Genomic DNA, 24,316 nt, shown 5'->3' on the forward strand with positions numbered 1-24,316 from the left:
CCCAGTCTGGGAAAAGACCACCTGGTGATAAACACCTCAGATAATTCATGATCTACATAGTTTTAGGGCACAAATTGCTGCATTATTATTCCATTAGTCAGAAGCAACAGCAAAGTGTTGCCATGTTATTGACATTAAAACGCTGTTTGCACCACATTCAGTATGTTGGGCCGTTTGAGCATTTGCTTGCATCTCAGTTTCAAACTGCACACAAGGTGCAAACAAGAAGCAACAGATTCAATCGATAACGTTGTCACCTTATTTTAACAGATATTATTTTCAAGGTGTCAAGACTTCCTGCACCGAGTGAGGCGAGCTACTCTACAGGAAATAGATACTGATCACAACTTCTGTGGTCTGTGTACGGGAACTAGTTAATATTATTTGCAAGAGTCAATAGTTGCAAGTTGGGAGTTTCTGTGCATACCTTTTTAATGCAATATTGGGGGTTACTGAGGTATATAAATCACAAGAAAGACAGTACAATTTAAATATCAGAATCTCATTGGGGATCTTTATTGAAATAATGATCAGAAGTTACAGATTAGTGGTGTGACTTTTTAAGAGATTTCATGCAAATCTTCAGTGGGGAGACAAATAAACATGTGACTGGATATTGGAGGTTCTATATGCAAGTGTCAGATTTATTTGCTTGGATTAAATAAATGTGTTCTAATATTAAGTGGATGTGCACTAGGTACAAAAAAAATAAAACCTTTAAGACACTAAGTATATGTTAGTATATGAGAAGAAGACACGGTCCGGCAAGTGTTTAGTCGACCTCCTCAATAGTTGGGCCAGAAGAGGAGCCACCTCCAGCTCCACCAGGGAAGCCACCAGGCATTCCTCCTGGCATTCCTCCAGGCATTCCTCCTGGCATACCGCCCTGGTATAGCTTGGAGATGATGGGGTTGCACACCTTCTCGAGTTCCTTCTGCTGGTGATCATACTCCTCCTTTTCCGCCGTCTATGTAACAGAAGGAGCCAATAATTCACTGTGACAGAACACTTGGTAGGTTACTAGTTGTCTACTGAATAAAAACAGTGCAAAGGGGAAGTGAGAAATTGCCTCACAAAGTGAACATGATATGAACCCCCCCTGATTTCACAATTTGAGCCAAAGAGGAACCCTTGCTCGGTTCAGTGAAAGGGTTTTTTTTACCTGGTTCCTGTCCAGCCAGGCAATAACTTCATTGCACTTGTCCACAATGGTCTTTTTATCCTCAGGGCTGATCTTGTCTTGGAGCTTCTCATCCTCTACAGTACTCTTCATGTTGAAGGCCAGAGATTCAAGGGAATTCTTGGCTGTGACCTTGTCTTTCTGGGCCTCATCCTCAGCCCTGAACTGCTCTGCCTCCTGCACCATGCGCTCAATGTCCTCCTTGCTCAACCGCCCTATGGAATGATGAAATACAAAGCTCTATCGATTAATCTTCTCTGTTCATGCACAGCATTCTTTCAGTGCAATGTTGCTACATTTGATTTTTAATGCCTTTGGATTTCTGAAGTATACCTTTGTCATTGGTGATGGTGATTTTATTCTCCTTTCCGGTGCTTTTGTCCACTGCAGACACGTTGAGAATGCCATTGGCATCAATATCAAAGGTCACCTCAATCTGAGGAACTCCTCTGGGAGCAGGTGGAATACCAGTGAGTTCAAACTTCCCCAGGATATTATTATCCTTAGTCATGGCCCTCTCACCTTCATAAACCTAAAAAAAAAAGAGTTTTTCAAATTAAATTCTGATGTATCAATTAACATTTTAAGGCGTGGTTGTAACAGACTGGTGTAATGGAGAGTGAACTTGTTTAAAGATTTAAGGTTGCTCTACCTGAATGAGCACACCAGGTTGATTGTCTGAATAGGTGGTGAAGGTCTGGGTTTGTTTGGTCGGGATGGTGGTGTTCCTTTTGATAAGGACAGTCATTACTCCTCCAGCTGTCTCGATTCCCAGCGACAGGGGTGTGACATCCAGCAGGAGCAGGTCCTGTACATTCTCAGACTTATCACCAGCCAAGATGGCTGCCTGCACAGCTGTAAAGAGTTTCCAAATGGTGAAACCAATGCCTCAATGACTAGAAAGCTTTTACAAATATGGAATAAGTTCATCCTAGCTGCAGTAGAGACCCACCTGCACCATAGGCCACAGCCTCATCAGGGTTGATGCTCTTGTTGAGATCACGACCATTGAAGAAGTCCTGCAGTAGCTTCTGAATCTTGGGGATGCGTGTGGAGCCACCCACCAGGACAATGTCATGGATCTGGGCCTTGTCCATCTTGGCGTCCCTCAGGGCCTTCTCCACAGGCTCCAGGGTTCCACGGAACAAGTCTGCATTGAGCTCTTCAAAGCGGGCCCTGGTGATGGAAGTGTAGAAATCTGTACCTTCGAAGAGTGAATCGATCTCAATGCTGGCCTGAGTGCTGCTGGAGAGGGTGCGCTTGGCACGTTCGCATGCCGTGCGCAGGCGACGCACAGCTCGCTTGTTGTTGATGATTTCCTTCTTGAACTTGCGCTTGAACTCAGCAATGAAGTGGTTGACCATGCGGTTGTCAAAGTCCTCACCGCCCAAGTGCGTGTCACCGGCCGTGGACTTGACCTCAAAGATGCCATCCTCAATAGTCAGGATTGACACATCAAAAGTACCACCTCCGAGGTCAAAGATAAGGACATTGCGCTCACCGCCAACCTGAAATAAACATTACGGATTACTAAGTGAAGTACAGCATATGACAAGCTTAGCATTTTAGTGTTTAACTACCTTTTTGTCCAGGCCATAAGCAATGGCTGCAGCAGTAGGCTCATTGATGATGCGCAGCACATTCAGCCCAGAGATGGCACCAGCATCTTTGGTGGCTTGACGCTGGGAGTCATTGAAGTAAGCAGGAACAGTGATGACTGCATTGTTCACAGGCTGTAAAGATGGTGAGAACACAAGTCAACAGTTTGTTCACATTATTCTACCACAAACATGAAAAGCTTTAAGGAGACTTTTTCTTACGATGTAATTTTACTTGGTATGACATTATAGGTAAAGGGAAACAGCTAAAAAAAAAAAGTACTAAGTAGTGTTTCCTGACAGCTGCAGAACATCACTGCCACCCTTTAACTGCCATAAAAACAAACTCTCCCGCACCATTTCATGCATAATGTTAGACATTTACTGTTATCTACCTTGCCAAGATATGCTTCAGAGATCTCCTTCATTTTGGTGAGGACCATTGAGGAAATCTCCTCAGGGAAGAAGGTCTTGATCTCACCCTTGTATTCCACCTCCATCTTGGGTTTGGTTGAGTCATTCACAACCTTGAAAGGCCAGTGCTTCATGTCAGATTGCACCACGGCATCGTCGAACTTGCGACCAATCAGGCGCTTAGCATCTGGAGTAGATTTAAGAGAAAATGCATGATGCTGTTTAGTTTAGTTCACAGTCTATACACTTTTAAATAGTTAACCTTTTCATCTTCCACAGGATTAGATGTCAATGAACTGAGGAGAACAGTTATTTTTTGATTGCAAGGGATGATGCAGTTTTGTTTGATTTTCTTTTTACCAAAGACAGTGTTGGCTGGGTTCATGGCCACCTGGTTCTTGGCAGCATCTCCAATAAGTCTCTCCGTGTCTGTGAAGGCCACGTAGCTAGGCGTGGTCCTGTTTCCCTGGTCGTTGGCAATGATCTCCACTTTGCCATGTTGGAAGATGCCCACACAGGAATATGTGGTTCCCAGATCAATACCTACTGCTGGCCCTTTAGACATCTTAGAATCAAGAAAAGAGGCATGTTAGGACTTGTAGCTCATTTTTATTTGGGAATGTAATCTGACTCTGATTCACAAATTCATGATTACCAAAGAAAGGACTGCTATTTTTTTTTCTTTGTAGTCATTTTTTTTTGTGCTTGGACTTTTAAAAATGTGTTTATTTGTAGCTTGTAAATGTGCATGCACCTGCCTGCTATGTACAGCCATATATGTCATGTAAGCATTTCAGAGGGTGTACCTTTCACAGTTATTTACACAAGCCCAGATGCACAGCCACGTGTTGCCGTCCATGTTATAGAGGCTCAAACCGCCTCCTGACACTGGAAACCAAATGACTGGACTATGTCTCAGCGTCCTTTAATTCCCCGTCCACTCAGCTTCTCTCCTCCCTCAACATAACATTAGAGTGTCTCAGTCAGGCCTTTTAAATGTGATGTAGGCTACTGATCCTGCAATAGTGATCAGGGTGTCTATTTTTTCCAACAGCTGCCTCCAAATAGCTAACAGTTACTATATTAAGTATCAGCATATCTGCGTGGCGATGAATGGAAGGTGGCTTAAAATTCAGGGATCATTTATCAGCCAGTCTTGAGCAAAACTTGCCTGTTTCCTTTTAAAACAAAGGACTTAAAAAAAACAAAAATAGCCACAGAAATCTGCAGCTGCGAGACTAAATAACAAACGTATTTGATTAGTGAAGAGCTCAACAAAAGGCTTTTGTTGTCACAGCTCTTGAGGGTGTGCTCTGACGAAACCATCAGGCTGAGGGTGGCATTGGGTAATTTCTAGAAACAGAGAAGAATTCCACTGAATCTCAGAGCAAAAAACAACTGAGATGAGGGTGAGACTTTCTTCCTTTCGTGTTGCAAAACTGCTGCAGCCAGAGCATGTTATTGAATTCTCATTCGTTATCCAGTTGTGTAACACAGAGAAGAAAGAATCCTGACATAGTGCTTTTTCGTGCTACATCCACATCTGAAACTTGCCGGTTTTTACCATGTAAATGAATCATTGAAGTCATCCAAAGTGACATGCTGGATAGTTGCTAGACTTTGCAGTTTTTCATAGGGCTTCAGGTTTGTCATGCCAACAGAAACCATGCAGGGAACTCCTCACTGTTGGGAATTAGGCTTTCAAAGCGGTAAGCAAGACAGACTATGAAGCCAGGCCAGAGTGCAACACTTCCTATTCACAAGGTTACCTTGCGCTGTTAGATGTTCGAGACTTGAGAGTTTACTGAGTTTAAGTGATGCTTTCTTTTCGCCCAGCACCGTCTGAGCTCCTCTCCAGCACTCCTTTCCTTCTCCTAGCAGGCAGACCAAGAGGGCGAGTGTCTGTGCTCCCCAGCGTATATAGAGCTCTGTGCAGGGAGAGCCCGATCAGGGTGTCAGGTGACTCCACCAGGGAAAGTTCTAGGGCCACGTTTCTTCACACTGACTAGAGTTCCTTGAGAGAAAGATTGCTATTCTTATCTCTGCAGCAATCCGTTAGAGGAACAGAACAAAACACGACGACAAGAGAAAATGAATGTGTCACGGCTTGGGTGTTTGATTTAGCAGGAAACTGTTTTATTATTGCTGATGTGAGTGTTGCTCTGACATGAAAAAGTAGTTCCTGAATACTGTTGTTCACATGCTCTATTGCTCAGACTGTCAGGACCAAAATCCGTTTGTTTTTTTCTCCATTGTGAAAAATCTCTGAACTATAACTTTGTTCAGTTAGAAGTTCCCATTATTAACTGACTTTAGAGATTGGTAGCACTGCTCTGCTTTGTGGTCTGTTTAGAACATCTCCTGTTTGTATGACAGTAAACGACTTAGAAACAACATTTTACTGTCAATGGAATAGAATCCATGTCATGAATGTGTCTAGAAACTAATTTCTTGAGGTCACAAAAACCACTTTTCTGTACCTTTTGCTCCAGAAAGTCAGAGGCAGTGCTTCTCTGAGTAACTTTGCATTCCTAAATTGCAAGTTCCAATGGTCTTGCTATTTTAATTTCAGTTTGAACTTTTCTCTGCAGGCACTGATGAATAAAACGATGGTCTTTTACTCAAAGCATAGGCGATACTTAAAATTACTTAAGCCATAAAATATAAAGACAAACATGAATATTACCAACAACACCTAATAAATAATCTTCCAGTGGTTTTATTTTTATGCAATTAATATTGTAAATGTGTTTCATTCTCTGTTTAAGACACAGTAGTGCGTGGTCCCTCTGCCAGAGCTCATCTATTCCTGTTACATAGGCCTCACTGACGCCCACCCGGCATTAAATATAACTGCAGAACGTTACAGGCAGCACCTGTTGCGACACTCCACATCATAGTATTTACACACTGCCAGCAGCTGAATATTGCACAACCTGGAAAAAAAAAAACATCAGCTAAAGCTCTTATTCTGAGGTAATGAAATATTAGGCTTCAGCTTTCCATGTTCGTGGCAGTTCAGGAGAGCAAACAAAATGACTCACAGTTGGTCAACTTTCATATAATAAATACTGTACAACAGCAGACATGTTTAAAAAAAAAAAAAGCAGCCATCAGTGTGTTTCCCTCAGAAATACAAAGTAAGACAGTGTGCTCAAGACTGCAAATGGGGATTACATGTCCTCAGCTATAAAATTACAGTTTGTGAGATCAGGTATTTAAATAACAGCCATCATTTTAAAACAAATAAACTGCGGAGTTGATAGAAGAAGTCCTCGTTCTTGCTCCTGTATACTCTGCAGCGTCCATTCATATAATCCCAAGCACAGCGCTTGCAGTAGTTGTAGAAATGATACTCTGCGTTCTTCAGCGTGCTGTTCAGGTCCAGTGTTCCCTGCAGGCTGCACACGACACAAATGCATTCACACAGATACACACATGCACAAGTTTTTATTTGTTTTGGGATTGTTTTTTTTAATATCTTTGCATAAAAAACAAACCTGCTGGCAAACTGGATGAGCTGGACGTCATCTCGGCACCGCATTAGCGCCTCTCTGTTTTCTAGCAGGATGGCTGCACAAATAAAGAGCTCAAAGGTGAAGTCAGTGTTGACAGCCTGCAGCTCTGACTCTGAATCTTCTTCTGGAAGCATCACAAAGCAAAGATAAATCACTGTAAGATATTTCATCGAGGTAACTTTTTTTCATTTTTTTCCCCCCACCTTTCCTTCTGGGCTCACCTGAGCTGTATTTCCGTGTCAGTCTCTCCTGGTATCGCGCTCGGTCGACCTGCTGGGAGATGAGCGCCAGGTGGTCGCAGCTCAGGATCTCAAACAAACGCAGTGCATCGCTGTGTTCGAACTCCCTTTGGAAGCCCAGCAGTAGCCACCTTAAAGGACAAAAAAACACATACATAAACATAAAGAAAAGGTGCATGTGGAAAAATGAAGCCGTATTTAGATATAGAGAACAAATAGACAGCGTAATCTGATCTGCACAGATGTACCTGTGGCAGAATGCGAGGCTCTCCATGCTGTCTTTGACCAAATGAGTATAAAGCAGAGGGTCCAGTTCCTTCAGCAGAGCTGCCTCCAGCTCTGAAAGACGTTAAACACAACATATGCTTAGACTAAGCTAATCGATAGACAAAACTTTTGTTCTGGACAGATCTTTAATCAGTTTAATTTCAGACCTACGTGTGTTCTTTTGTCTGACCTACAATCAAACTTCTCCGGTTGTGGAAATAAGTTAGTCCAGGTGTTTTTTTTTTTTTAGCTGAAATTTTTCATGAAAGCAGGAAACCTGGTTGTACAGTTTGGGGTCATTGACTTTTTCAGAAATGAACATAGAAACAGAAAAAGTGATATCTGGCCGTTAAACTTAATGATCTTTAAACTTTTTAGCTCAGAAAATACTCAGATGCAAAAAATAAAAATAAAAAAAAGCATCTTTAAAAGTCATATTGAATATCGTGCTCATCTTTGCAATCAGTGTTTTCTCAGGACAAAAGGAGCTTTTTGACCTTTACACAGCATGTATGCATACGTGATTTCCTTCTCACGTCTTTAAATACTTTGCATGTGATGAGTTTATTTTGCTGATGTGGTATCATCACAGTCATTGACCATTACAACATATAAACTGACTTCCTCTTTTCTGTTGTTTGGTTCAGGAGATTTGATGACGCTGGTACGAGTGTACCAAGTTGCGTGCTTTTACAAAAAAATCCTTTTTCACAAATCACCTGGACCAAGTTTTCAGTGTCTTTATTTTACCACTAGAGGTCCTAAATCTTTAACAATGACATGCTTTACAGTGCAAAAGTTTTAGGCACTTTGGATGTTTCATTAAAGCATTTATTATTTTATATTTTCTGTATTAGTCAATAATAATTAAAAAAAACAAACACATTCCTTATAAATTTTCTAATTAAAAAAAAAAAGGATTTTTCACAGGTGCTGCCCAGTGCCTGAATAACATTCACAACAAACAGGTGCTGAAGAACAACAACACAATTTGTAGGTTGAACCAAAAATATTAGCTGAAATTGAAAGAGCTGTGTACGGAGACACTGGAGGTCATTAATGAAGTAAAGCTGCTGAAGTTTCATCTAAAAAAATCTCATACAAGCTGGTCATACTGCATCAGCACAGGCAGGATTGTCACTTGATTTATATTATATAGAACTTTACAAAAACTGGGGCGCAGAAAATACCAGCAGGTACTTTGGACCGAGTCAAAATGTGAAACATGTGGCTCTAACAGAAGGCTGTATGTTTCTCAAAGGGCATTTCTTTTTGGTATTCCCACCTATTTTTCTGTGAAGACCATCAGCCCTGAAGTCTCGGGAGAATTTCTCCATGTAGCAGGAAAAACTCCAGAAAGTGTCCACCTCCGAGTCGAGAACCTCCAGGAAGCGGCTGCACAGGTCGTTCATTCCCTGAGCGTAGGTGACCTCTGGGTTTAACAGTCAAGACAGGCGATTGCAGAAAGGAGCAGTTAGCGTCTCTGGTGGCAAAACAAACAACCTCTGAGCCTGTCTGATCTAATCAGAGTTAATAAACCTGAGATGGCCTCAGTCTGGCTCTTTACCTGGATGAAAAGCAGCATAAGTGATGAGGATGTCTCTCAACACCAACAGATTGCCCAAACCTTCATCCCTGCAGGCACACATAGACTATTAGTGTGGTGAAAAGAAAAAGCAGAATTAGTTACAACACCAGTTATTTGATGTGCAATATGTGTAGTTTCATGCTTTATAAAGCCTCTATAGTCACGAAGAAATTAAAGGATGCAATGTTTTTGCTTGTGAAACCGCCTAAAGGCAGAACTGCTTTGAAGTCCAAGTAATATTTCAGAGGTTTTTGAGTGACCCTTCACACACTCTGTACTCAGAGTGGCTACCTTGAACTGAACAGGTTTAAAAATGCATTTGTTCCGGCTTCCATTAGGCTAATTAATAAGTAAAATAGCTCTATTTTTATTTTTATTTTTATTTTTATTTAAAGTGACATGTCTAATGAAACTAGACTATGATATTCATTTTATTCTGCTTCTACTTGATGTATGCATATATTTATTTATTCTATCTGTTAACTGTTTGGGTCTGCTTGTGTTGGCTGCAGCATGGGTGAAACAGCCCGAGACAAATTTCCCACACCTGGGACAATAAAGCTAATCTTAAATCTTGAATCTTGTTTTTTCCACATGACACCAGTTTACAGGCATTACTCAAGCTTTCACACCACAGCGGAGCTATTAATGGCTTCTCAACTGTGCTGAGGAATAGTCTGTTTCTGGCTTAGATTTGGTTGTTTTTCAGATGGAACTGCATCTTTTGCACAAATAATTCAAGGGCCACAGCAATGATGAAGATTTGATGGGGTTTTTTTTCTGTTTATATAGTTTCTGTTGATGATAAATGTTGTAATTTTGGTGATTATTTTTTTTAAAGATGGCATGCTTTTCAAACCTGCCTGATGGATTTGGGGTTCGGAGATTTAAACTAAATGTCTGGATTTTTACTCCGACAAACTTCATTTCAAGAGGCTGCAATGAAATTCCACAGACCTTCTGTTGACCCGCATTTTAAAGAAATGCACAAAACAACAGCAGCTGATGTTAACTCACTGGTAATAGCTCAGGTCTCTGTTGGTTCGGGGAACATCCTTGTCAATGATTCGTATGGCTTCCTGCAGTTCCTCGTGGTCAAATGTGACCCGCTCAAATAAAATCTGTTAAACGGAAGAAAACATAGAGACATATACTGTCAATTAGACAGAGTCCATACATTTAAATATATGCCACTTATTTGAATTGCACCGTGTTCTCGCACTTGAAATGATAAGATGAATGCATGAACAGTAACTTTTTCTATCTTTTGCTAATTTAGAAAAGCTACAAGGGACGTTTCACTTCCTGAAAGCTGTTGGTAAGTGCAGTGTAGCTTTCATCTGAGCGGAGAGCAATATTGTAATCCTGTTACGCTGCTGTTTAGTTGAATTTAACTGTTTTGGTTCCAGGTGTCTGTTGAGTTATTTCCCTGAATAGGTTTGATACCAGGATCTGACTGTGAGCTGGCTGAACCCTCATCCTTAAGAGGCTGTGAAAATAGGTAGAGGGACATATGTGTTTGGGATCACATCCATGATTATCTGGAGATAACTGCATAGCAGGGAGTTTCTGCACCAACCGGTACCTCCCATTAGTTGCTGCCTAAAGACTAAAGAATTGAGCTTTTGTAGTTAGCAGTGTGTTTGTCAGGCCAAATTTGGGGAGAGTCCAGTTTGATGGTGTGGGCTACGTTTGGGTTTTCTAGGATTCAGTACTGCAAAGTTGTGAAATTAGGTTTGTTTGACAGTAAGTTACCTGCCTCATTAGTGTCATATAGGCAGGGATAGGGTCTCAGTGCAGACACTGATCCGACACATAGAGCATTTATTGCTTTTCAACACTGAATCACTGTGAATTTAATAGAAAGTAAAAGACACTTTCACGTCAAAGTTAAACCTGATTTCTACAAGTCATGTCAATTAATTAGAATTAAATGTAAAATAAGCGGTTGCATAAATGGTCTGCACTTATACAGCGTTTTTCTACCCAAAGCGCTTTACAATGTGTTTCTCATTCACCCATTCACACACCAGTGGCAACAGAGCTGCCAAATTCCAGTTTAGTGTCTTGCTCGAGGACACTTTGACCGTGGAGAGACCAGGGATCGAACCGCCAGCCTGACGATCAGAGGACAACCACTCTACCACCTGCAAGTATTCACCCCCTTCCTGCACACCCCTCAATCAAGCTTTCACATCTGGACTCTCAATTATTCTTTGCACAACTACTCAAGCTTTTTCAGGTTGCCAGGTATCATCAGTGAATAGGCCAGCCATAAGTTTTCATTTGGACTGAGGTCTAGGTTATGACTTTACTCACTGCAATAATAGCAGAAAATTTCAAAGGGGTTTTATAGGCGCTGTATTGTTTTAAATGTTGTGGACTCTGGACGTTGATCCTGTTACTCACAGTTATCTTGTGTATCGTTTGCTTTGCTGGTTATCGCTGCTTATATCCAGTATAATTCTGATTAAAGATCTCTGGCACCAACGTTGCAGATGTTTGAGCGAGTTGGAGGAATGGTTATGGCTGTGAATGCTGTGTGTGGGATTGGTGGGATTTGTGTTTTGCATGTATCAACCTTATTAGGTCTACGAACGAGGTGGCTTTAGTGTGCGGTGCCAGTTTCAGCTGTGATTTAACGTACGCAGTCTCAGTGCCAGTGTTTATTGGCAGAACCGCCTTTTCTTTTATGAGAAGGGGTGTGACGACTCTCTGGGAAGACTAATCCCTGCAGGAGTCGCCCGGATTAAGCTCATATTGTGTTGGCAGTCGGCCAGTCTCTCTCTCTCTCTTGCTCTCTTTCCTCTGGTGTCCACCTTGTTTGGTTATGTTTTGAATGTACTTTGTTTAATTTCTTTCGTAAAATGAACTTATTTTTAGTTACAACTCCTGTGTAGCTGCCCTTCCTTTGTCAAACTTTCAGCCAAGTTGCGATGATTTAGGTGGTTTAACACTTTAGCCAGTGCGTAAAGGCCAACTGATGATAAGTAAATGACGGACAAACTGTTTGTTTAACCAAATTAGATCCGGCTGTGTCATTTCCCCAAACATACTCCACTCCTCCTACTTTACAAAACTGATCTTTTGGGAAGGTTTAAATATAAATAAAGAAATCGAACACATCCAGGTCTGGAAATGATTGAATAGAAAGACACATGTAACATAGAACAGATATAGATTCTAATAAATAGATTTAATGGGTCTAACCTGTGCTTGAAGCTTCAAGAAAGCCTGCCTGTCCCAGACCTCCTCACAATGGTAGCGGGTCTGCTGCTGGACCTGAACCTGCCTCTGGTCGAAGTACCTGACGGCTGCCACCAACTCAGCTGGATCACATGAGCATAGAAATAAAAAACAAAACAGAAAGCTGGGCAGTCAAAAAGGAAAGAAACACACACACACACAAAAAAAAAACGAAACAAATGAAAGATTTGGCATGTTTGTGGATGTTACCGTCAGTGCCGTTGAGGTGCATCCGTACGGCTGATGGAAGAAACTGCTGCCACTTTCTCTTCATGACCCGGTAACGTACGACCATCTGCTCCTGCAGCAGAGAGCGCTCTGAAGGCGTCGAGCTGCACGGGTACATCCCGAAGAGAAAACGCCAAGCCAGGCCGCGCTCAGAGGGAGGCACGCCGCCTGGACGGGGAATAAAGAGCGAAATCAGAGTCAAATATATATTAATAAAGCACATTTGAGTCGCCCAGTAGCTCAATCGGTTGACCAGGCGACCCATGAACAGGAGCTTAGGTCTCCGATCTAGTGGCTGTAGATCAAGTCTGATCCATGGCAGGATATGTTGCTCTCCCTACATTTCCTGTCTCTCTGCAGTAATGGGAAAAAGAAAAATTGATCTTTAAAAAACACATGAAGCATGTTAAAAAACTATAAGAGTTGAACCAAAGCGCTGCAGGCAATAAACCACAGTAATGAGAATAAATACAAGAAGACATGAAAGTTATTAGAATAAAGAGTTAGAACACAACAAATGCTCATGTCAGGGAGTCAAGAAATGGGTTTTGAGCAGAAGCTTTAAAGTTTCTATAGTCTGAGCAGTTCTTACTATAAAAGGGAAAGTGTTGCAGAGATTAGGAGCCACCGTAAAAGCTCAACCACCTCTATTTCTGTGCATCTCAGAACATCCCAGAGCATCTGGCTGCTCGACCTCTAACTGAAGAATGAAGATGAAAGAGTTCTGCTAAATCAGGTCGCATCCAAACCATTCCAAACATTAAATAAACATCTTAAATGGACAGAAAGCCAGAGGACGGAGGCCAAAACTGGTGTTATGTGATCACACTTTGCTTTTCCTGTCAGAAGAGGGACAAATGCATTTTTAGCAGCTACAGACGCTGAAAAGACGACTGCTCTACATCTGCATACAGAGAATGACGGTAATCTAACCAAGTTTTAATAAAGGAATCATTTTTCATTGGGAGAGACATCTGCCTTCACCTTGGTTCAAAGTCTTAATTGAATAAAAGGAGTTGGATCACCTATTTGTCAAGCTGAGAAGTCAAGTGAGCCCTGATCATTCAGTCACACCACCAAACTAAAACAAGACCCGAATGCAAAAATGCAAAATGTGACCTTTCCCCTCCATTAGCCGGATTTTGTGATGGGGGATTTGAGATGTCTTACATAACGTCTCGCTCCACAGGTTTCTTTAATCTTTGTTTTCCATGTTTTGTAGGGAAGGAATGCGCACAAAGGTCAGAAAAAGGAGGGTGAGCTTCCACATTCCTGCTCACAGATGACGGACTAAATGTGATGTTTTACTTGAGGAAACCAACAATGGTGTCTTACAACATTGAAACCATTGCCTGAACACTAATCCTCACACACTTCGCTGAGTGTTTTTTTTGTCTGTTGAATCTCATGTGATTTTATTCTTGTTGCTCTCGTCTCTAAATGATGTCTGTGTAGTCACGCTGCACTTCTTTGCTCCAGGGAGGCCCGACGTACAATGAAATGTTTGATTTTTTTTTTTTTTACAGAAGAGTTTGACTGTGACTCAGCTGACGTCCTGAAGCAAAGCATCACTTGACTCAATCGTGGTCGGATGTCGATGGGGTCGATTCTGTGATGCATCTGGACACATTTGGCCCTAAAAAAAAAAAATCCTACAGCACAGCAGAACAGCGCTAAAATGACACGGGAATAGCCTCCTTGGTGCTACAGCCACATGTTTAATATTAAGTTCTGGAGATCTAATTAGATTTCCTAACGCATAAAAATTAAAATGTTCTCATGCAAACAGGAATTGACAGAAGTAATCCTCTCAGTCTTAGGCCTCACCATGACTGCTGAATACTGTATCGATACAGAATGGCAAAACAACCCTTCAAACTATGAAACTTACTGGATTAGTAAAGACTTTATATTTCCTAATGGTCATTAAGGGATCAGTTATGATTTCTTTTTGCCCTGCTGTGACCTCGAAATCATTAGTCTTTGAGGTATTAAGTTAAATCACTGACAATTACCTCATGTTTCCTGCAAAACTGCATGAATAGTAGTGAAATGGAGCCAAATACATCTGCTCAAGTATTAAGTAACAATTCAAACTTGCACTTTTTTCCCCATTTTATGCAACTTTTGGCTTCTCCTCCACTACATCTCACATGCAAACATTGTACTTTTACTGGCAGCTTTAGTTGCTTTTCAGGTTGCAAATATTCATCACCTCCTGTGGAAACCGCTCGCTGCACCAAGTGGTGATTTTCAATGTTTGCGACAAACTGAAACATTCGTCTACTTTCTCGGCAAAATAAACTGATGAGATGATGCATCACCACAAATATGAATGCTTTTGTGAGCTGATGAAAAGCTGAGAACATACGATGATCTTAAAGAATACGATGCATTGCTGTAGATGAGACTATCCAACGGTGGATGAAGGAGTTAAAATGAGCTCCACCTTAAGAAGCTACAGCAGTAAAATTCAACATATCCACATTATTCTAGCAGTAATATTACAAACATAAAATCTCACAGTAACACTAACGCTGTCAGGATTCAATTCACTGCAAAATGAGTACTTTGACTTCTGATATTTTGTTGCTGATGTTGAAGAAATTTTACTCATAGTCCTCATGTGAAGTTTGCTGTAGTGGGTGTTTGTTAGTATTCCGGTATACGGTGGGCTCACCAACACAGAGCATGAGTCTGTGAAGGTGGACCGACCCTGAACATCTGCAGAGTCACACATTTATAGGGTAAGTCAGAGGGTAAGGGGCGCGCTGTATGTAAATACAGAGGTGAATAAAGGTAAATTAACATACAGTTGCTTAGTCAAGTGACCGGAGGTAAGGGGGGGCAATGAACCACAGGTGATGAAATCGGGGTCTGGTGACCACACGGGTGGTGGAGTTGGGGCTCTGACAGCATACAGTTGCTAATCAAATGGCAGGAGGTAAGGGGACAATGAACAACAGGGGGTGGAATCGGGTGCCTGTGACAGGAGGTGGGAAAACACATGACAAAAGGTGATGGGAAAACACATGGCAACAGGGAATGAATTCAGGGGTCTTTGACCATCAAAATAAAAGAAAATGGCTTTCTTCTTCACTGATTATGTTCACATTTTTTTTATTTTATTAAAATTTAAATGCAGAACTTACTTTTACGTGAATAAAACACGTTTCATCACTCTGCATGAATGGAAATGAAGTTTTCCATACTGTAGACATTTAAACTTGCAAGCAATCATTCAGGTGCAAATCATGTAACTTCTTTTAAATGTTATAGTTTACCATGAAAGGTGATTGTCCTTGCAGCAATTCATGCTACAATTGCATGCACTTTGGGTGTATCAGAATATAGGTGTACATTTTTAAAACATGTCCCTCCAACAAAAACATGTGAAGCCACTATAGCTTTTACACATTGTGCCTGACTTTAGTGCCTTCCACAACTGCACCATGCATTAAGGCAGCAAATCAAAACCGATGCGTAAAATCCACCAGGATGCACCATTCTGAAGTGTTTGAATCTTAGAATTTGCAGACCTGTGACCAAATGCAGCCTTAAAATGGATATTTTTTTTTCTTTTAGACAGACAGACCGTTTTTGAAGATGTGCATCCTCAGTCTGGACTCGTCGACCCTCCCCTCTGCGTCCATGACTCCAGGTAGGGTGAGACGCGCGGCGCACAGAGCCGGAGCGCTGACCGCTGCTACCCTCCTCTGACGGCGGCCGGAGCTCGTCTCCTCTCCCGCTGCCCGCCGTGGATTCCTGTTATCTAGATCTGCCATGTGAGTTTTCGCGACCACACCGCGCACACGTGAAGAAAAGTTACGCATCCAGAATACCAACAGAAGCGTCACATCGTCCCGTTGTATCCAAATGCGTAATAAACAACGCGTCTCTTCCCAAAACGCATTTCCCCAGAGTGCATTCCACAGCTGAAATCAGGCGAGACTGATTCCTAGTCGGTCCACATCACCAAACCTTCGCTGAATTAGCTTTCAGGAAACCATTTCCAGCTCTGTGGACTCTCGTTCGGCCTTCTGGGAGTCATATGACTGCACCTTGGAGATCCCAGTTTGACCCACATTCCAGGTGGAGTCCAAACTCAAGTGCCAAAGTTGAGTGTTTTTCGGAGCACGTCTCACGCCATCTAGTGGAGTTATTTAACAACATCAAGTTGATGAACTTGTGCTCCAGAACAAATCAATCAGACGAGGTTTTTCATTACTTGAATTAAAGTGTAGGCGGAGCCAAACAACTGGAGTGGAAAGACTTTTTTCCTCCTTAGTAAATATGTAGGTCAAATAGTCGTTGATTTGGTCGCTTACTCTGATCATTTGCAGGCAGAACTACCATTTAGAAGTACATGAGAAGCCATACGTGTAGCAACCTTGAATTGGTTAAAAATCTGGAAAGATTTCTTAAGTCCTTGTTTTACTTTCTTTTCTTGTGTCTTTTTTCTTTTCTTGTTAAATCTTAAAAAATAATTGCATTTTAAAACTGTCCCGTTGACACATTCAAGTGCTGTTGGGCTCAGGACTGAGTTGAGACATCACACTGTGTCCATCAAGTTTCTTTCTTTTGGCTGCAGGTTCTGGCTCAGTTTTGCATTTCTTTCATTGTTCAGCAGTTTGTACCCTTTTGAACTCTTCAAAACCGGTTCGATCCCTACAGTTTTTAAGAAACTGTGCAAAGACCTTCAACTAAATTCATCCCATCCCATCCATTATCTATACACCGCTTAATCCTCACTAGGGTTGTGGGGGGGCTGGAGCCTAACCCAGCCGACTTAGGGCGAAGGCAGGGGTCATCACAGGGCTACACTTAGAGACAGACAACCAAGCACACTCACATTCACACCTACGGACAATTTAGAATCACCAATTAACCTCAACATGTTTTTGGACTGTGTGGGAGGAAGCCGGAGAACCTGGAGAGAACCCACGCTGCACGGGGAGAACATGGAAACTCCACGCAGAAAGATTCCGGTGCCTCCACCGGGACACGAACCAGCAACCTTATTGCTGCGAGGCAACAGTGCTAACCACTGCTCCACCTTGCAGCCCCAACTAAATTCAACAGATTCAATGTGCATTTTCTTACGTCTACGGACATTTCGATGACCGTAATACAAAATCTTTCAGCTGGTACAAAACCAGTGTAAATGCTGTGTGGTTGGAGGAAGCGATTTGGTTGCATGTGATTGAATGGGGTGGGGTTATTCTGGTAAAATGCATTCATGTGGGAACAGCAGCCACAAAGTAATGGTTTCCTGAAAAAACCCAAAACTATTGCTTGCGTCATCACTTGACTTCACCCCTGCAGAGAAGATGTAATTGTTAGCTACTCGTTAGCCATGTGTTTTTTTTTCTGATTAAATATAACTTGGGCTAGATAAATATGTTGGTGACCTATCCAGTCTGTTCAAATAAAGTTAGAAAAGTTTGCTTGCTTGTGCTTATGTGGACAGGGATAGTCATTAAATTGCAGAGCACAAGGAAGAGCAAAATATAAAGCAAAACTAAATATGAATAGACCCACATAATTAACTGAATATAACTCCTAGGTCACTGGTCAAGCACTTTACAAGTTCCAACTGAAGGTGAACTGACAGAAGGTGGCATTTGTTATACAGAATATTAACACAAAGTACCAAAATATAGTCTATAACAACACTGAGTAAGAAGGAGTTCGACTCAGGTTTTGATTTATCATTGTATGTTTTACATTACTCAAGTACCTATGTGCACACTGGAAGGGTTTTTTCAGCGTTTTTCCCTCCTATTGGTTGGTATAAATGGTTTAATTATTCATTGTGAGGTTCAGCTGTTGCTAGTTAGACTGATTGTGTTGCTGTCTTGCAGGCTGTTTCTGAAAAGACACAAAGATGAAATACTGATTTGTCTCCACCAGCCTGTTGCAGCATCGTATTCATTTCATCCATTTAGTTATTAGTATTGAAAGCAGTGCGGAGCAACAACTACAACAACCAAACATGCTACTAACAGGTTACACATTGTATTAGGTTCAGTCTTGAAAAAAGCAAACTTATCCTTCAGTTGAGACACAAAATTGATTTATTTACCCTCTGACACCCAAAACCTGCTTGCGGGCTTTAAAATAGTCACCAGAATGACGCCAGAAACTATAAAAACACAAGGGATTGTTTGATTTTCAACTTTCAGACAGTCATTGAACTAAGCGTGTGTGGCGTGGGCAGGAAAATGAATCGAATCAAAGCGTAAAATTGAGATATTTCATCAAAATCACTAAATTCTAAAAAAAAAAAAAAAGTAAAAAAATAAACCAATTGCTTTAATCAGATTCTGTAACAACACTCCTCGGTGCAACCAACAGTCATGTTTTCACAGAGCAGAGAGGAGATAAGCATGACCATAAATTAAAAATATAACAACTCAAATACGGCCGGTATTTAAAACCACCATTTCCCCCAATATTGGTACCACTTATGGACAATAAAACATACTTGTGCAATAATAATAAAAGCAGCATGGCTCAAAAACAGCATTCGAAGGAGCACGCTGTCAGCTGTTGGCTGTAAGTTAAAGTCAGTACGGTGAAATGTCTTTCTCCAGTTGAGGTTGTGATGTGCAGAGGGGTGTGAAAAACACCTCGTTTGTATAGTTTGTAAAAATGGAAGTATATAAATATCTATAGCATGTAGAACCACCATTTTTTCCAGTATTGGTAGCATGTGCGAGCACTTAGAAAAAAAAGTGGTACATCCTGATTCCAGCTTTTTTTTGGTTCTTGTAAAGTGACTATTGCAAGAAAAGAAGAAGTAAAAGAAGAATTTTTGACAGTTTCAATTCTTTCTCATTTTAGCCTTTATTGTGCTGTTTACATACAGGTGCAGGACTTTATATTTCAGAGAAAAATAAGCCCACAGTTAGTAAAAATGCCACAGGAGCAAAAAAAAAAAAAAAAAAGCCCAGGAACTACTTGGGGCTCAGAGGGTTAATCAGTGCTCGTATATGAAATTACAAAAACGCTGAACAAAACAGTTGGCAGCGCTGACAAGCCTTTTATTGAACTTCTGGTGGTGCTCAGGTTGTGACACACCTGGTCTTGGATGATGCAATATTTGGTCACTTCCTTGTTCGTACCACCAGTATATTTACTTTATAGCGCTTAGTGCAATGTTTGACATCTGATGTGCGTCTGAGTCGCCATAGCGATTCATAATTATTGTATTTTCTGAAATATCACAATAAAAAAAAAAAACAACTGGTAGAATCACTGAAAGAATTACTTAACTATTATAATTTTTAAATATCAGTTATATCCCATATACCCATAAATGAGTACAATTACTGAACAACATGGTGATATTCCCACTTTTTTTTTTTTTTTTTGCTAAACATGTGACAAAGAGGGCTGCAGGGTGGCGCAGTTGGTAGCACTGTTGCCTCGCAGCAAGAAAGTCGCTGGTTCGCGTCCCGGTGGGGGCACCGGGATCTTAATGCGTGGAGTTTGCATGTTCTCCCCGTGCAGCGTGGGTTCTCTCCGGGTTCTCCGGCTTCCTCCCACACAGTCCAAAAACATGTTGAGGTTAATTGGTGATTCTAAATTGTCCGTAGGTGTGAATGTGAGTGTGCTTGGTTGTCTGTCTCTAAGTGTAGCCCTGTGATAGACTGGTGACCTGTCCAGGGTGTCCCCTGTCTTCACCCTAAGTCGGCTGGGATAGACTCCAGCCCCCCTGCGACCCTAGTGAGGATTAAGCGGTGTATAGATGATGGATGGATGGATGTGACAAAGACTGTCCTGGCTGTACATTTTACTCATATGTCATGATTCAAGGATGTTGTAGTTCATCTCTTTTATCCTGTAGGCCACCTGAGCAGGGGTGATGATCAGGTGTCTTCCTAGTTTAAAATATGTGGTTTAGTATTTGTGTAGAGTGGGTGGATTTGGCCACACAGTGTTGCAAAAAAAGAAGAAAAAAAAACACCTCACACTGAGCTGTTGCTGCTTCTGTAAGTGTGAAATAAATGAAAAAAAAAAAAGATGAACTGTTAGTGTTTCAGAGAAGTGTAAAAACTGCCCCACTCAGGGTTGTTTGATATGACAAACCCACACCATATGCTGCTTAAGAGACACTGTATGTGTTTTAAAATGCACCCTGAGAGGGTTATGCTGTGGTCAGAGTTCACTTTTCTTTCCCAACTTCCTTTTTTTTCTACTTCTTTTAATCCACCACGACCATGCAACAGGAAACACACCCAAAAAAAAAAAAAAAAACTGTTAACATCATACATACAATGACAAAGCACAGCAAAAGCACAAAACCTTCTCTGGGTTCCTCTCACACGAAGCGTTTACCTCGTCAGTGGGCAGCTTGACAGGCTGTAAAACCGAAGAGTTCAGGACTGTGTGTGTGTGTGTGTGTGTGTGTGTGTGTGTGTTCACCTCACAATTTGGATTTCTTGCTCAGATGAAGCTGATTGATCTTAGCCTCATCTTGTTGATTCTGGCCTCTTATTCAGACGGTAGGTGGAAAATCGAGCTGTTGCATTTGTGTTGAATTGAGATTTCAAGACTTTAAATGTAATTTCTGGTTTGGTTTTGAACACAGGTCAGGACTGGAATATCACTGTCAAAGATAAAAATGAAGTAGAGCCAGGCTCCGATGTAACCATACTCTGCAAGTTCACCGTTCCCCCCGAAGAAAACACTACAGATATTAAAGTTGTCTGGAAAACTAGTGGCAGGCACAACTGCACAGACAAAGACAATAACCTTGATGCATTTGTTCTCCACTGGAATGACGAGTGTGTGGACGACAAATACAGACATAGAACCAGTCTGGTTGGAAATGCAGCCGAAGGAAATTGCTCCCTCAGGATCCTCGACATCAGGGAGAATGTGCCAAAAATATACATGAGGGTTTTTACAAAGAACAAAGGCTTCAGTTTCAACAAGCAGTCCATCTCTATTTCTCTAAAAGGTGAGAATTTCAGTCCAACTTTTGAATTATGATTTCAAAATTTTGCTTGATGCCAAAAAAAAAAAAAAAAAAAATGCAATTGATACTTTGCCTGTTTCATTCACATGGCCAGGTGATCCTTCAAAAACTAAAAAAACAGGTAAAACCTTTATTATTTCATTTAAAAAAAATAAAAATAAACACCAGTGTGTAAAAATGTAATCATCATGAAAACTGTCACAACTTTTTATTTTTGTAATTTTTTTCAACAGAGCTCTCAGGTCAACCATTTTCCACAACTATATCCACAGCAAGTAAGTTTGCACAGTTTGTTTCGTAGAATAGTGTCAGATCTTTCTTTCTGTCCTATCTAAAAAAAAAAAAAAAGGCCAAAAAATGACTTAAAATTTAAAAAAAAATTGCTTGATGCCAAAAAAACATGTAATTAATACTTTGCGTGTTTGGCCAGATGTTCCACCAGTAACTAAAACAACTAAAAACAGATCAAACCTTGATTTCATTCAAGAACAAAACAAAACAGTGTAAAAATGTAATCGTCATGAAAACTGTCACAACTTTTTATTTTATCTCATTTTTTTCAACAGCACTCTCAAATCAATCGTTTGTCCCGACTATGTCCACAGCAAGTAAGTTTGTTTCTTAGATCTTTCTTTAATATGTCAAAGTCTGGAATTCAGTTTAATTTGCTGAAAAAAAAAATTCCTTCACAGATCCCAATGACGCCTCAAACCTGCTGTACATGGGCATCTCTGTACCAGTCACTGCACTTGTGGTCGTCCTTCTTGTAGCTGGAGTTGTCTTTTGCATAAGACACAAACGGTACAGTCACATTTTGATTATTTATAAGCTGTTATATGCTGTTATCTTTATTCGAAGACATTTGTAAACTTCCCCTGCTTGTCAAAAATGTGTGACTCACACTTCACTTGAGCGTCACGTTGCAGAATCTTATATGTGTGCAGAGTTTGACACTTGGAGGCCAAATGTGAGGTGTGGAAAGTAATGGTGTAATGTGAAGAGCTCTGAATGTAGTCATTTAGCTTTGTGTGGAGACAAGTTATTTAAGGCAGGTTATTTTCATACGTTAATAACATGTCTGGAGATGCTTTAATATAAACGTCCATAAGGCTACATTTTCTACACTGTAAAAAAAAACAAAACAGCAATATTCTTGCACACAGGGCCAAAGAAAATGTTAAAAAACAAAAAAAATCTTAGAAAATACATTCATTTTCCACAATTAAAATACAAATAATCTCATGTAGCCTTAAGTTTACATTATATTATGCATATTTCTTGGCTTTTCTAAAAGTTAAGTGAATAAAAATATCTATATTTGTAAAATAGTAATAGCAATGATGCACAATCAACACGTCTGATCACTAATTTTAACAAATTTTAGAAATACATTTCCAATTTTAAACTTGAATTTAACAGAGTACGGTTTTATCACTAAAATTGAACAGGAAATATTTGATAATTTAGCTAATTTTTAAAGTCAGAAACTTAAACCTTTACTTATTTTAATTTATGTATTTTTTCACATTTAGAGGTTTATGTTGTCATATCAAATTAGACATAGAAATTTATTGTGTATTTTTTATCATTTTGTTTATATTTTTTTTGCATTTAAGAAATACAGAAATAAATCTGTGAAATGAAATGAATAAATGTACAGCTTTTTTTTTTTGTTGGTACTTTTTGTTATCACATACAAACAACATACCAGAAATAATCCTGTTTTCTCAGGTCACAGAGTTTCACAAGGGAGGAATCTGGATATTATGCAAACTTTAGCAGAGCGTCATCAGACCCACCGAAAAGGTTTGTTTTCTGATTCACATACATTTCAAAAATGTATTTGTATGTTTGAAAAGTACAGATGTTTGTTGATCCTTTTCCCGGATATGTTCAGAAATTCAGGACACGTTTCTGATCACTTGTCTCTAAAACTAGAATCTAAACAGGTTTGTTTTTTTTCTTTTTTTTCCAGAGCGCTATCTGACAACAAAGACAAGGAGCTTCCTGATGAACCCATTTACATCAATGTTGAGGTACAACACTAATAGGAGCTTTCATATGATAAGAAGGCTGGAACTGTTAAGAAGCAACTAAAGCTTTTACCCAAATTTTGTCTTTTCAGGAGCCGAAATGTGAAATGGACCAAAATATCCCTGTCACAGAAAACGTATATGGAAACGTGGATTATACGATGTAGGAGGAAAGCTACATGTCACAACTAAACTCTATCTTAAAGGCCATTTCTGTATTCTGCATTGTTCTGTTCTCATGTGCGGTTGTGTGTCTTAGTGTGAAGGATACACGACAAACAGGAAACAGCAGAGTTTCAATGATTCTTTATTTAATGGCTCGTTTTTGCAGAAATTCACAAAAGCCAGCCGGGAATGATTTGCAGAACATTTACGTGCTTGGTTCATAAAGTCATCTGGGACTAAAGTCGGGCCCGTTCTCTGGTTCTGGTTGCTTGTTCGTGGGTCACTGTGCAGTGTAGTGCAGCTACAGTGTAAAAGATGAGAAACCAAATCCACAATCTGATTTTAAACAAGACCTCAGCAGCGTGAAATACTCGAACCGAGACAGGATCTTGTGTTGTTAGTATGACAGCTTCCTCCTCAGCCAATTCAACCGGCCCACACTCAGGTACAGATGTTAAAAAAAAAAAGGTATTTTTGTGCTAAAATGTGGAACAAATTCTCTCTTTGTTTGTTCACTTTATCCACTCCTACAGTGGAATTATGCTTAAAGGGATGTCTGCACAGCACGTATGGCTCTTTCAGTCTGGTAGGAAGCTTGACTTTGAAAAATCTGTCTGTCCAGAATCCGTTAAATTCTCACCAAATAGGACAGTTCCACACCTCACAGTTTCGGTCCACTGACAACAGAAGGAGTAGCATTGAAGTGATCCAGGTGGTTATTGTATGTAGCAATTCTCTAATTCATGAAGGAGACCAGAATTTGTGTCATGGACATAAAGTTAATGTTGGTTAGTGTTTGGTTCACCTTAACCTGACTCACCAGCTGTAGATCGCAGGTATAAGCAAGCCGAAGC

At 40.5% G+C, this 24,316-nt stretch overlaps 3 protein-coding genes across 5 annotated transcripts; 1 reads left to right on the top strand and 2 right to left on the bottom strand.

Moving 5' to 3' along the window:
• Positions 1–492: 492 nt before the first annotated feature.
• hsc70 (heat shock cognate 70) lies at positions 493–5,091 on the bottom strand. The gene is made up of 9 exons (XM_008285009.1): positions 4,962–5,091; positions 3,553–3,757; positions 3,174–3,379; positions 2,761–2,913; positions 2,133–2,688; positions 1,833–2,035; positions 1,514–1,712; positions 1,163–1,395; positions 493–967 (listed from the first exon to the last, which is right to left on the bottom strand). The coding sequence occupies exons 2-9, from the start codon at positions 3,755–3,757 to the stop codon at positions 773–775; spliced, it is 1,950 nt and encodes a 649-aa protein (XP_008283231.1). The 5' UTR covers positions 4,962–5,091; the 3' UTR covers positions 493–772.
• An 802-nt stretch (positions 5,092–5,893) lies between these two features.
• LOC103359602 (TBC1 domain family member 15) lies at positions 5,894–16,271 on the bottom strand. Of its 2 annotated transcripts, none has more exons than XM_008285011.1 (10): positions 15,874–16,271; positions 12,261–12,446; positions 12,015–12,133; positions 9,822–9,925; positions 8,784–8,851; positions 8,502–8,648; positions 7,198–7,288; positions 6,932–7,080; positions 6,693–6,831; positions 5,894–6,593 (listed from the first exon to the last, which is right to left on the bottom strand). In XM_008285011.1, the coding sequence occupies exons 1-10, from the start codon at positions 16,109–16,111 to the stop codon at positions 6,425–6,427; spliced, it is 1,410 nt and encodes a 469-aa protein (XP_008283233.1). In that variant the 5' UTR covers positions 16,112–16,271; the 3' UTR covers positions 5,894–6,424. The 2 variants fall into 2 exon arrangements, with proteins under 2 accessions (XP_008283233.1, XP_008283232.1); XM_008285010.1 differs by having other exon boundaries at positions 6,693–6,834; positions 15,874–16,270.
• Positions 16,272–20,582: 4,311 nt separating this feature from the next.
• On the top strand, positions 20,583–23,507 carry LOC103359603 (uncharacterized). 2 transcript variants are annotated; one of them, XM_008285013.1, is made up of 9 exons: positions 20,583–20,788; positions 20,875–21,246; positions 21,359–21,385; positions 21,498–21,539; positions 21,831–21,872; positions 21,957–22,065; positions 22,996–23,070; positions 23,240–23,300; positions 23,390–23,507. In XM_008285013.1, the coding sequence occupies exons 1-9, from the start codon at positions 20,734–20,736 to the stop codon at positions 23,462–23,464; spliced, it is 858 nt and encodes a 285-aa protein (XP_008283235.1). In that variant the 5' UTR covers positions 20,583–20,733; the 3' UTR covers positions 23,465–23,507. The 2 variants fall into 2 exon arrangements, with proteins under 2 accessions (XP_008283235.1, XP_008283236.1); XM_008285014.1 differs by lacking the exons at positions 21,359–21,385; positions 21,831–21,872 and having other exon boundaries at positions 21,537–21,539.
• Positions 23,508–24,316: the final 809 nt, after the last annotated feature.

This window comes from Stegastes partitus, unplaced genomic scaffold (genome assembly GCF_000690725.1).
Source record: "Stegastes partitus isolate 25-593 unplaced genomic scaffold, Stegastes_partitus-1.0.2 Scaffold383, whole genome shotgun sequence".
Taxonomy (NCBI): Eukaryota; Metazoa; Chordata; class Actinopteri; family Pomacentridae; genus Stegastes; species Stegastes partitus.